The sequence below is a fragment of the Musca autumnalis genome, unplaced genomic scaffold (genome assembly GCF_047663935.1).
Source record: "Musca autumnalis isolate F117 unplaced genomic scaffold, ASM4766393v1 scaffold_4, whole genome shotgun sequence".
Lineage (NCBI taxonomy): Eukaryota > Metazoa > Arthropoda > Insecta > Diptera > Muscidae > Musca > Musca autumnalis.
In genome coordinates, this window is record NW_027411977.1 from 124,295,766 (window position 1) to 124,309,495 (window position 13,730).

The following is a 13,730-nucleotide window of genomic DNA, read 5'->3' on the forward strand; positions in this document are numbered from 1 at the left end:
TGCGTTTTTGTCACACTTAAATCACTATAACTTAACCATTTGTTACCCGATGACTTGTTCGAATGACATGATTTTCGCCTTTTTAATGAAAAAATAATCTGTAAAAGTCAGTTGTGGAAAAAAGAAGTAATGTCCGTTTAAATTTGAAAATCCAAGAAACCAAGTTTTTCACTACGTTTACCGTTATAAAATCAAAAAACGAAGTGACCCAAAGAAACCAAAGTACTTTAATTCGTTGATTTTAGCCATTGTTAAAACACTCTTGTGCGCTGGTGCGTTGTCTTGATGAAAAATTATTTTTTTGTGTTGTAAGCCAGGACGTTTTTCTCGAATTTGTACATTTAACTGATCCAAAAGGTTGCAATAGTACTCTGAATTTATTGTTTTACCCTTTTGCAGATAGTCAATCAATAAAATACCTTTGAAGTCCCAAAAAACCGTTGCCATAACCTTACCAGCCGATTGAATTGTTTTTGCCTTCTTTGGGGCATTTCCTCCAGCTTCAGTCCATTGTTTGGATTGTTCTTTTGTCTCTGGAGTATAGTGGTGGATCCATGTCTCAACAACAGTTATGAAACGACGCTTAAAATCCATTTTATTTCGCTTAAAGCGATCCAAACAAGCTTGAGAAATGTTCATTCTTATGTGTTTTTGATCGACTGTTAACAAATGCAGCACCCATCTTGCAGAAAGCTTTTTTATCTGTAGTTCTTCATGCAAAATTAAATGGACTCGATCATTTGAGATGCCCATGATATTAGCAATTTCACGCACTTTTATTCGTCGATCATTTAATACCATATCATGCACTTTGGCTACAATTTCTGTTGTTGTTGCTGTTTTTGGACATCCACTACGTGGTTCATCTTCAATGCTTGTACGACCACGTTTAAATTCAGCAACCCAATTTTTTACTGTTGCATATGAAGGAGCACTTTCACCTAACACATTCACCATATCATTATGAATTTCTTGTCCCGATAAACCTTTTTTATGTAAATATTTAATGACAGCACGCATTTCTAATTTTTCCATTGTAAAAAAAATTGCGGATGCGTCTTTTTTGAACACCTGTTTCTATATGAAGGAGTTGCCAGATCGAAACAAAATTTAACATGTGTTTATAACAGAGATGGAAGTTTCCAAAACACTTAACTTTTTTCTGTTTATACCGCGCTTTTTGTGCTAGGCTAAGAAGTTTCCGAACTGCCTTCGTATTTTCGTCTTCCATGGACTCCCTCAAAACTGAATATATGCATCAGAAACCCCGCAACAACATTTTGTCATCTTTTGTAGCACAGTGTAATTAACGATGACCGTCTATCCATCTACTGAATTCAAAATACAGTGTTTGCGGGGTTATGTTTTTTATACTTAACCTTTTGCCTTTTTATTTCAAATTATAACACAATTATGTACACTTTTAATTCTTCGGTTTTATTTTTATTTAAGATTTCCTTTTAGCATAGATTAAGTTTTTAGTTTCTAGGATATGTTTTAGCGTAGTGTAGTTAGCAAATTATTCAATTTAGTTCAATTTTAGGCAAATTCTCATAGTACAAATCTTTAGATTTATTTAGCGAAATTCACTAGGTTTAGGTTTTTATTTAGGGTTTAAGTAGTAAGATTTTATTTAGGTTTAAGTATTAGATTTCAAATAATACACTTTTAGGTAATAAATTTTTAGAGTATAAGTAGAAACAATTGTTTTCTTGAATTCAATTTAGGTTTAACAATTCTAGGTTATATATAAGTTATTTTTCTTTAGCACATAAGTATTTATTCTTTAGTAGGTAAGTATTTATGTTTTAGCACATAGGGGTTTTAACTTTAGCGGGTAAGTATATACAAGGTAAGTGTTTTTAGGTAAGTATTTTAACCATTTAGTTTATAAGGATTTTATCACTTTAGATTTTAAGTTTTAATGTGTTAACTTATTTGTTCTTTAACTTTGTGTTTGTTTGTATGTACAATTTTCGTTTTGTGTTTTAACTATATTTTTAACTGTGTAAACGTTCTAGGTTAACTGGGGGGAGAAAATGTTCCGGCGCTTTTAGATGGATAACAACGAATGAAAACTTCATCAACTTCATTTCAACAGCAAACCTGTTTGCCGGTCTGCTGTTGGAAATATTTACATATTTACTTTGTTTTTTACATGCAAAACCGTTGCAATGTGTGGGTGTGTGTGTGGAAAGAACAAATGGCAAAATTAACACCACACCGCCATCACCCACAATTTCAACGGCGTTCACGCATTACATCTTAAGGCACGTTCACACTAGGGCACTAAACCCTATATGCGTTCACATTGTTGTGAACATGTTCTGCCCCCGCAGTTGTTAGTGTTAGCTATCTTAATTGGGATCATCTTGCGGGAGATTTCTAATTGGACCTGACAGCACATACCCCAGCCTGGTCTGGTACCCGTATACGTCGCCAACACCCGAGAAAGTCCGGCCCTCCTGCACGATGGCCGAATATGCATCCGCGCCCAACTCAACCTCTATCGGCGTATTACTCCTCGGGTCCACGTCAGCCAAGCTACCACCGCCAAAATCCATGGTTGGGTCTTCAATTATTGGGTCAATGTATGGTCTGTATGGCAGCTCGTCTGTTACGAGTGCATGCACCCTTAGAGCCCAAGTTGAATTCTCGTTTCGGGCCTGGATTTTTAACGTGGTGAATCGCCTACCAAGATAGAGAAAGGAGCGAAGTCCTATTCGTTGAAACGACGCATACGAAATTCGCGACATCGCCGACCCTTGATGGACGAGAGCACGCACCGATGCCCACAACCTGGCCTCTTCTCCCATTATTCTTATGGTTGCTGTAGGGATCATGACTAGGTTCCAGCGTAGAACTTGGGATGGCGTCGGTGGCTGCAGTGAGTTGCTGAGTTGTGGGGCTCCATGAATCAGCGTATGATGGCGATGATCACAGCGTCGACATGCTGTAAGTGAGGGGCAGTCCGGGGCGAGATGACTGCGCGCCAGGCAGTTGCGGCAGTAGCTTCTCCGCTCTACAGTTTCGTAGCGTTGGTAGGGTGTTAGCTGCAGAAATCGCTCACACAAACTGAGTGCATGGTCTTCGTGGCATAACCCACAAGCATACTGCCAGTAACTCGGTCTATCCCTCCTCTCTTCTCTTTGGCCTCTTCTTTGGTTGGATCGACTGCGCTCTCCATGCCGCCTGACGTTCTGCTCTGCCCTGGGCTGACGGTTAGAGTTGGCAGCTGGGGCCCCACGTTGGGCACCTTCTTCCAGTCTCCAATCTTGGTTGGGTAAGTAGGCGGCCATATCTGCAAAAAACAAGATGGGAGTACTAAATTCTTTTATTAGACATAACCCGACTAGTCAGTCGGAAAACAATTTGACAAGTTTTGTAATGGGTCTGCTTATTGAGCCACTAGCCGTCCGAACGTCGACTACTCTAGTGTTTTGGTCGCTACCTGGATAAGTTTTCCATTCATTTGGCGCGAGTCGGTCATCTTTTATAACTACTAAGTCTCCCTCTTTAATGTTCTCCCGAGTATACTTCCACTTCGTTCTTCGATGAAGCTCGTGGAGATATTCTAGTTTCCAACGATTACAAAAATATTGTGAAATGACTTTGAGTCGTTTCCAACGATTAACAAGACTGATATCAGTGTCAGAAATATCGGGCTCAGCTGGTGTAAGAATAGCTGTGCCGATTAAGAAATGGCCAGGGGTTAAAGGAGAGAAATCATTTGGGTCGTCGCTTGCAGGACTGAGGGGTCGCGAATTAAGCAAGCTTCGATTCGAGTTAAAATCGTTGTGAATTCTTCGAAGGTAAAGTTCATTTTGGGAATACTTTTCTTCAAATGGGTCTTGAAAGATTTAACTCCGGCCTCCCACAAACCGCCCATGTGCGGAGCTCCGGGTGGAATAAACTTCCAATTAAGATCTTGGTGAAAGTTGTTCTGAAGGATACTATTTTGCAGGTTTTTTACAAAGGCAATCCTGTCTCTTTTTAAAAGATCAACTGCCCCTACAAAGTTTGTACCGTTGTCGGAATAGATACAAGCTGGGCAGCCACGACGGCTAACGAACCTCGAGAAGGCAGCCAAAAAAGCGTATGTCGACAAGTCGCTTGTCGGCTCCAAGTGTATGGCCTTTGTCGCAAAGCATATAAATACACAGACGTATCCCTTGGTAAGAAAGCAGGCCCTGCCCGAATAACTTTTAATATTGAAGGGTCCCGCAAAATCAACACCTGTATTTGTAAAGGGTCTTGAAAGGAATGTTCGCTCGGGCGGCAGTGATGCCATTAGTTGATCTTGGGTCTTTTTCTTATGAATGATGCATACTTTGCAGTTCCGTATGGTTTTCTTTACAAGTGACTTAAGGCCGAATATCCAGAATTCTGACCTGAGCACTCTTAACATCAATAAATTACCGCCGTGTAAGGTTATTTTATGTGTAAAATCAACCATTAGTTGACTAAGGGTCGCTCCATGTGGAAGAATTATGGGATGCCGCTCACTATACGTAAGGGCTGTCGACTGTACCAATCTACCATTGGCTCTTAGGATTCCTTTAGGGTCTAAAAATGGATTCAGAGTTAGAAGAGAGCTAGTTGCAGAAATTCTTGCCTTTTTCTCCAAGGCCTCGTATTCGTCTAAGTAAAAGAACTTTTGTGTCTGTATGATACTGGATCGTTTTCCATCTTGAATCTCGGCGGCAGTCAGCTCCAATGTTGAGGCTCTAAGGTGTTGCCGATTAATTCCAGTATTTTTCCAGAGTCTTAAGGCATATGCATATGCCCGATAAACTTTTGCTAACGACGAGAAATTTTTCAAGGGGTCATCCTTTTGCTCGAAAAGCGTTAGGGCTTTGACCGCCTTGGCTTCTAGGTCTGTTTCATCGTGAATTTGATTCGATGGCCACCGGTCTTTGGGCATTGTAAGCCAATGAGGACCATTCCACCAGAGTCTGTGATCTTTAAGTTCTGTGGGTGAACACCCTCGACTGGCTATATCAGCGGGATTGTTTTCTGAGTCTATATGTCGCCAGTTCTCTTGGCCGACATTTTCTGAGATTTCCGAAATTCGGTTTCCCACAAATGTGCTCCAGTGACAAGGAGGCTTTTTCAACCAGGCTAAAACAATGGTGGAGTCTGTCCAGAATTGGGTCGTATAATCCGATATCTGAAGATTTTTCATTGTGGTTGCTGCCAATTTTGAGAGTAAAACCGCGCCACATAATTCGAGCCGTGGTATGGATAACTTTTTGATTGGTGCCACTCGAGTCTTTGCGGCTAACAGAAAAGTCTGAACATTATGACCTGGGGTTTCTACTCTAATGTACAACGTAGCCCCGTACGCGCTTTCCGATGCGTCGCAGAACCCATGTATTTCCACAGAACTATTCAATGTGAATGTTATCCATCTTGGAACTTTCAGTAACTCAATATCCTTGCTGTTTCTCACGAAGTTTTTCCAATTTGTGAGTGTAAGGGGCTTTAAAGTGTCATCCCAATCGATTTTATCCAACCATATCTGTTGCATTACGAGTTTGGCTACAATTATGATCGGTGCTAGCCATCCGCATGGGTCAAACAGCTTGGCTATAGTAGACAGCACTTCTCGCTTTGTATATACATCTCTATCTTCCATCGCTGGGGGCGTAAATGAGAAAAAATCGCCTGAAATGTTCCATCTAATTCCCAATGTCTTTGTGGATGCATCTTCAGCGATGTCCAGCCAGTTAAGCGGCAATAAATTCTCTTGAGGGATATCTTTTATGATGGTATGATGATTTGAAGCCCATTTCATGAGTTTGAAACCCGCAGAATCTAGGGCTGCTACCAGTTCCTTTCGGGCCTGAATTGTTTCTTCAACCGTGTGTCCGCCAGCAAGAACATCATCAACATATAGATTTTGCAAAATAATATTGGCTGCTCTTGGATAGGTATCTTTTACGTCCTCTGCCAATTTAATAAGAGTCCTCAAAGCTAGGAACGGTGCACAATTTACTCCAAATGTCACGGTTAACAATTCATAATCCTCAACTGGGTCTTGTGGTGATTTTCTGAAGAGAATTCGTTGAAATTTGGTTTGTCTCGAGTCCAAAAGTATCTGCCTATACATCTTTGTGATGTCAGCATTAAAGGCGTACTTAAAAAATCTCCATTTTAAAATTTGTATCACCAAATCCTGTTGTAAAATGGGTCCAGGAAACAATGTGTCATTTTTGTTTCTTTTTTAGGTCTGTGCACCAGACGTTTAAGCTTTTTTCAAAAAATTCCAAAATTGTTCTCAGGTCTGTATCATTCCAACAGACTACGTGTTTTCATCAAAAATCCAAAAATATGCTTGTATGTGATGTATGAATATTTCATCGCTGTGTCTGTCCACCAGACTGCAATATTTCTTCCAAAAATCTCCACAAAAATGTTTACTAGGTTATGTATGGTTAGATAATTGGTGTGTCTGTCCACAGACGTGAACAATTTTTGCCAAAAAAAATTATTCTAGGTTAGTTTTTTCAAAATTATCTACGATTAAATAATATGTCTGTCCGCCAGTCATCTACTACATAATGTATATAATCGCTTTTATGTATTTCCAATTTGTATGTACGCAGAGAATTAAAAAAATTGTTTTTTCTTTCCCAAAATCAATATGGCGTTTATGTATGCTGGGTATGCAAACTTTCCATTAACTATCGTATGTGTTTGTATATATATATATATATATGTGTCAATATGGCGCTTATGTACTTGGCTTTGAACTGCACGTTCAGTTTGGTTTCCAATATTTTTTCCACGAAAATGTGTTTTTTCTAGCAAAGTATATATAACCCCTTAAAAATGTCCGTCCAAAATAACGGTTTAACCAACGGTTTTATCGAGTCAGTTTCAACAATTTTTGAGTCTTGTGGCAATAGGCAGTGTTACAAGGGTCAAAATTGTTTTTGGGTCACAGTGAGGATATGGGTCAAAGCAAATATTGAGGATTTGCCTGCTCCCAATATTCTCCTTTGGTCGTAATGAAAAAATCCAACAAGTACTCACTTTGTAGGCTGGGTTTAGTTACGTGTGGGGGTTTTGGGGTCTGTCCTTGTTGTTTTCCTGCTGCTCCTTGTTGTTGTTGTGATGTGACGCCTTGTTGTTTTGTAATATGTTTAGTTTACGCGTGCCGAACCGATTTGTTGTTGTATTTGTAAAAAATTAATTGTTCTTTTTGTTTAAAAATTTTTGTGTTTTGTAAAATGTTCACTTTGTTCAAAACGATCTTGTACTTGTCTGCACTCACGTTGTCTTTGAATATATTATGTTTTGTTTTTGTGAATATTTGTGTTTTTAAATTTGTAAAAACTTTTTTGTTCACTTTGTGTTTTTGTATTGTACCAACTGTGTCTTGTTTGTCACTTTGTATTTTTTGTAATGTGTTGTTCAAAACGATCTTGTCTGCACTCACGTTGTCTTTGTATTTTGAGTAACCTCACTTTTTGTTTGTTTGAATTTGTAAAAACTTTATTTGTGTATTTGTATTTTACCCACTGTTTTGTCCACTTAACTTTGTGTTTTAAAATCACTGTGTGCTTGTTCTGTATTGTTTTTTGTTTTTAATTATTTAAAAAACATCACTTTTTTCTAATCCGGTTCCGGAGGACCAAATGTTTGCTAGGTTATGTTTTTTATACTTAACCTTTTGCCTTTTTATTTCAAATTATAACACAATTATGTACACTTTTAATTCTTCGGTTTTATTTTTATTTTAGATTTCCTTTTAGCATAGATTAAGTTTTTAGTTTCTAGGATATGTTTTAGCGTAGTGTAGTTAGCAAATTATTCAATTTAGTTCAATTTTAGGCAAATTCTCATAGTACAATTCTTTAGATTTATTTAGCGAAATTCACTAGGTTTATGTTTTTATTTAGGGTTTAAGTAGTAAGATTTTATTTAGGTTTAAGTATTAGATTTCAAATAATACACTTTTAGGTAATAAATTTTTAGAGTATAAGTAGAAACAATTGTTTTCTTGAATTCAATTTAGGTTTAACAATTCTAGGTTATATAAGTTATTTTTCTTTAGCACATAAGTATTTATTCTTTAGTAGGTAAGTATTTATGTTTTAGCACATAGGGGTTTTAACTTTAGCGGTTAAGTATATACAAGGTAAGTGTTTTTAGGTAAGTATTTTAACCATTTAGTTTATAAGGATTTTATCACTTTAGATTTTAAGTTTTACCCCCATTATTATAAGTCTTCTTTTGTTATAGTTTGGATTTACCGAACAGATTTATAGCGTTCAGGTTAACATAAAGTTAAAAGAGATGATTGAATTTCAAGGAGGAGCTTCTTGGCAATAACTTTCAATGTAAAAATTATATTTTTAATGCCCCTAAATTGGTTTATTTTGCGTTTTCAAATCTATCAGATAGTAAAAGAACACATATAATAATGGGCCTTAATGTGTTAACTTATTTGTTCTTTAACTTTGTGTTTGTTTGTATGTACAATTTTCGTTTTGTGTTTTAACTATATTTTTAACTGTGTAAACGTTCTAGGTTAACTGGGGGAGAAAATGTTCCGGCGCTTTTAGATGGATAACAACGAATGAAAACTTCTTCAACTTCATTTCAACAGCAAACCTGTTTGCCGGTCTGCTGTTGGAAATATTTACATATTTACTTTGTTTTTTACATGCAAAACCGTTGCAATGTGTGGGTGTGTGTGTGGAAAGAACAAATGGCAAAATTAACACCACACCGCCACCACCCACAATTTCAACGGCGTTCACGCATTACATCTTAAGGCACGTTCACACTAGGGCACTAAACCCTATATGCGTTCACATTGTTGTGAACATACAGTTTGCAATATTTCAGAAGGCGCTTTATAACATGTTACATAAATTTCTACTACTCCTTGAATGTTTTATATTGAAAATGGGTTATATCCTCCCGATTTTGAGAATGTTGAAGGTTTCATCGACATTCTCCAACCGAAATAGCTAAAATGTGGTATTTAGTCTTTGTTGGAGATATGAAACATTTCCACAGAGAATTGTACCACCCGTTGTTCGGTATTTTAAAAATTCAGCCATATTACTCAACATAAATAAATTTAGTGTCCTAGGGGGTTTAAAACATTTCTACTGAACATTTATGATATAGGACCACGTTCTGAAATATCCACTCCGTAGAAATGAAATAGCCACATCATGGGAATTTTGAATTAAATTATCCCAATTTTTATATTTTGATACTTGTATTTAAATGTTGCTGATCAAGAAGACCAGCAAAACTTTAAATCAGTACAAAGTAAATTGTTGACAGGGGTCAAATTCTTAAAAAAGTTAGCAAAATGTGTCAACATTTTTGGACTTCTATTGTAATCGCCTTCTTACTGTCAATTAAAAACGATTAGACGTTTCTCATTACAGTCGAAATCACGATACAGCTCACAATATTTAAGATGGAGCTTTATGATTTGGTATAGACGTTTATATTAATCTTGGACGTTTGGTATTGAAAGCTGTTCACGTTTATATAACCCCCATAGAAGGGTGCCTCCCGATTTTTGGTATTATGAAGATTTTGGTATCAATATACCACCAAAATTTGGTATTTAATCTTCGTTGGGGGTATACAACTTTCCAGAATTGTTTTTGTTTAGGTTTACTTTTTCGTTTAGTCCCCATAGGAGGGTACCTCCCGATTTTAGGTGGTTTTAAGGTTGTGGCCTCAATATCCAACTGAAATTTAGCATGTAGTCTTCGCTGGGAGTATACAATTTTCCAACTGAAAATTTTCGGTATAGGTCGGAGTAGGCCCCGGTAGAACGGTACCTCCAGATTTTTTTATTTTATTATGAAGGTTGTGGTCTCAATTTCGTCAGTTACTTCTTTTACTGGTCGACCCATGATGTCAATGTCGAGTAACATATGATTTTTAACATCTGCATCTCGTATAACCTATTCCAGCAAGATGATGATGAAGAGGTCACACGAAAGGCTGCCTTCTTGTATGAAATCTCTTTTGTTACTAAACTGTTCGGAGAGGTTTTATTCCTATTTTAACAGAGGACCGTGTATCAGCTAATGTCATCTTAGAAAACCGAATGAGCTTTGTGGGAATACCAAATTCAGGCATACATTTGCACGTACATATAGGACGGTGTAAGGTTGCTTTATGCTTTTTTCAGAATATGCTGCAAGGTAAATATCTGGTTAATGTAGATTTGCCTGGTCTAAAACCGCATTGGTATGGCCAATAATTTTATTGATCATAGGCTTTAGTATCCCAGTCACTACCTTATATGCGATAGGCATCAGATATAAACTCCTCTAGTTTGAGCACACATTCTTTTCTCTTTTCTTTCCTACCAAATGGTGTTAACTAGCTGATGCCTTCACCTTATCAGTGTGTCGCCTTTGGTTTTGAACAGCTCGGCTGGTAAGCCATCGGCTCCTACTGCCCTATTATTCGTTTGCCGGTTTATTGCTGTCTTCATCTCATCTTGTCCGGGCGGTATACATTCCATACAACCTTCTGAGATAGGATCTGTGGTATCTTTGTCCTTTTTGAAAGTATTGGATACCAACACTTTGGGAAAAATGTTTTTTTTTCATATCCTAAGCACACGATCTGCATCTATTACCAAATTACTTTTTTGGTCTCTTCAGGAGGATGTGCCTTTACCAAAGCCGTCAGTCATGCTTCACTCTTTGTAGAAGTTTGTGCACTTCATTCTGGCTCCAGAACATCTAGATTTTTCATACTTTTTGCTGTGGAAAATACGTTTCTGCTCTCTCCATTCCTCCCTAAATCGCTCTTGTTCGCAATACTTTGCCGTTGTGCAAATATGTTATCGGAACAAGGAGTGTTTCTGCTATCCTTTGTGATTGCAGATTACCGATGTCCAAGTTTTGTGTTGTGTCTGTTCGTACTTTTTTGCTAAGTTTAATAGGGAGTCGATGTTGGCTTCTTGGAACAATTGTTCATCCAAAAAACAACGTGATCAATTTGATTTCTTATTTTTAGATCAGCTAAAAGTCAAAATAAAGTTGTCGCTAACCCCTACCGATACCGCATGTTTTGTCAGCTTTTATTTCCACTTTTTATTCATAATTTTGCGTTTTAATTTTAGCGATTTTTGTCAGTAACGACGAAAAAGTTAGAGAATCAAATATGTAGTCCTTAAAACGTTTGCGGGAGTCGTCAACATTAAAGGGGTTTGTTTTGCTTTTTCTTTGTTTTTTTTTCATAGTATTTTGTTTTTATAGGGGTGTGTTACTAACCCCATGTTCAATCCAAGCTTTTATCGTTCTTGTCGGCAAACGCGCAGCATATGTAAGCTGTCTACCTTTAGTTTAAATTAAATAAATTCTGTATGTCAGAAGAATTAATATTGGACATAACGCATTGTTAGTACAAACCTTACTATATCACTAATTTGAATTTTTCCCCATTGAATTTCTAAACTTTTTCTTTGACACTAAGCAGTTAAAGAATCAATCGAATATCCATCCTATTGCCTTAATTTAATCAATTGCCTACTTACGATTTCAACGAATATTCCCAGAACTCTGTATGAAAACAAAAATGAAAACACTTCAATGTTAATAAAGTTCAATATTGTTCATAATGTTCACAGACTGCGTCTGCAGTTACTGCAATATTGGCTGAAACTAATCCATTTTTCCAATAAAGAACATAAATGTAATAAATCGAGTGAATATTTGTTGTTGTATCTACTTATATTACAAATTCGTTTTTAGCGCTAACAAATCCGATTTGAGAATATCAAAATGCATCATTTTTTCCACGAATAAAAAAAAAAGAAGAAATAAATATAATAAGTATGAAGATGATGAATATTTTATTTACTGAAAATCATAGTCGACATAAGTATTTCCTCTTTGAAATGTTCACATTGTTGTTAGTATGACATCTGCAAGTCTTATGTGAGCATTTTTTCCACCAAAAAGAATTTTAAGAACAAAATGAAAAAAATAGCTTTCAATGTGATTTGATCAAACTAATGGTAATGGCCAGGACTTACCTTGGATTTTTTCTGATGATGCAGGTTATTAGTTAATCGAAGGCTAAATAAATTCGTCTCCATGTTCGTATGGTATATTACGCTGTAACTCTGTTATTTGATCACATATGTACATAAACATAATTGTAATGGATTATTTGGCCGGATTGTGTCTTCCAGGAATAAAGAACACCAAAACAGTGGCCACCTTACTGGAAGACCTTTAGTCCATTGTGTTTATCTTGTGTATATTTTAACAAGTAAAAGAACGTTATGTTCGGTTGTGCTGAACTTTTTATACCTTCCAACAAGAAATATTCTAAACTAAAATATAATAATTAGTTTTTATTCCGTTACGAAAGTAACCACAAATGCCCATGTGGCGAAGAAGTTTTTTTTGGCCAAATTATATCCAATTTGGGCAAAAGATGTCGGTGAAAACCTCAAAATACTTGAAATTAGACGGTAACGACTACACCAAAACGTGTACCCATGTCCACGAATTTTTGTGGATAAGTTTTTCGACATTAACAACCCTAAATTTTAAATTATACCTAATTCTTCGGGAAAATGTAGTTAAAAACTTCAGAATTCTTGAAATCGGGTGATACCGTTATATGGTGGCTAATGCAAAACTGGGCTCAAGGTCACGATTACTGATGGAGACTTCTAGAGATAATTGGAGTCTAATATCTACCTAATAATCGGTGTGAGGCAAGGATCACCTTCAAAATAGATGCTCGACCATCCCTATCCCAGCAAAATGTTCGATGCCAAAAATGCCATTCAATCATGGGTGCAAGTGATCTGGCATGTCATCTTTTTAGCATCTTCATCGATGAATTTTATATGAGCGTGGACCCCAAATGATGCTATTCATTTTTGGATCCAAAGCACGTCATTTAAACCAATACTTTGACATGTCATTTTCACCAATGCTTTGGCATGTCATTTCAACCAATGCTTTGACATATCATTTTCACCAGTCCTTTGCAATGACATTATCATTACGACGAGAGTTTTAACAACGTTGGTTGTGATTTCGAGTACCCGACAACATCAATCCTATTGTTAATAATTAATCCTATATATTTAGAAAAATGTGTATAAATAAAAACACAAAATTCAGTTCTATTGGATCGATGGAATGGGTTCAAATGCTGATGAAAAGATCGGATCTTTCACGACTTCCTTTGCATGGGTTCAAATGCTGATGAAAAGATCAGATCTTTCACGACTTCCTTTGCATGGGTTCAAATGCTGATGAAAAGATCAGATCTTTCACGACTTCGTTTGAACCAATGCAAAAGATGCCATGAAATAACGTCATCGCATGAAACCCCTTCCTTAAAATTTTGCTGGGTATCTTTTCGACACCACTATTAATCACTCCATCTATCTGACTATGCAGCCAGCCGTTATGATTTGCACCCCCTAACTTATCGAGAGGGGTGACGTATGGTATGAAATATATCAAGCAACGGTCCTGACCGGCTTTAATATGATAAAGCTCAGGGCTTATCTTGGCCCTCTCTTATATCAAGTGGACACTGACCTCCCCGTGGTGTCACCTGCCTTTAAAAATGTTGATTTAGGCGCCTGGTGAGTAACCATCCCCTAGAAAAAAGGATCCTACTATAAAACAAGTAAGAACGACGTTAATTTCGGCCCGGCCGAACTTGTGATACCCTCCACCACGAGGTGTATTGAATTA

General features: G+C 37.0%; 1 protein-coding gene across 1 annotated transcript; it reads right to left on the reverse strand.

Moving 5' to 3' along the window:
• Positions 1-1,748: 1,748 nt before the first annotated feature.
• Positions 1,749-7,148, reverse strand: LOC141402612 (uncharacterized). The gene is made up of 2 exons (XM_073984252.1): positions 7,039-7,148; positions 1,749-3,301 (listed from the first exon to the last, which is right to left on the reverse strand). Exon 2 carries the CDS (start codon positions 3,297-3,299, stop codon positions 2,358-2,360), a length of 942 nt encoding a protein of 313 aa, XP_073840353.1. The 5' UTR covers positions 3,300-3,301; positions 7,039-7,148; the 3' UTR covers positions 1,749-2,357.
• Positions 7,149-13,730: the final 6,582 nt, after the last annotated feature.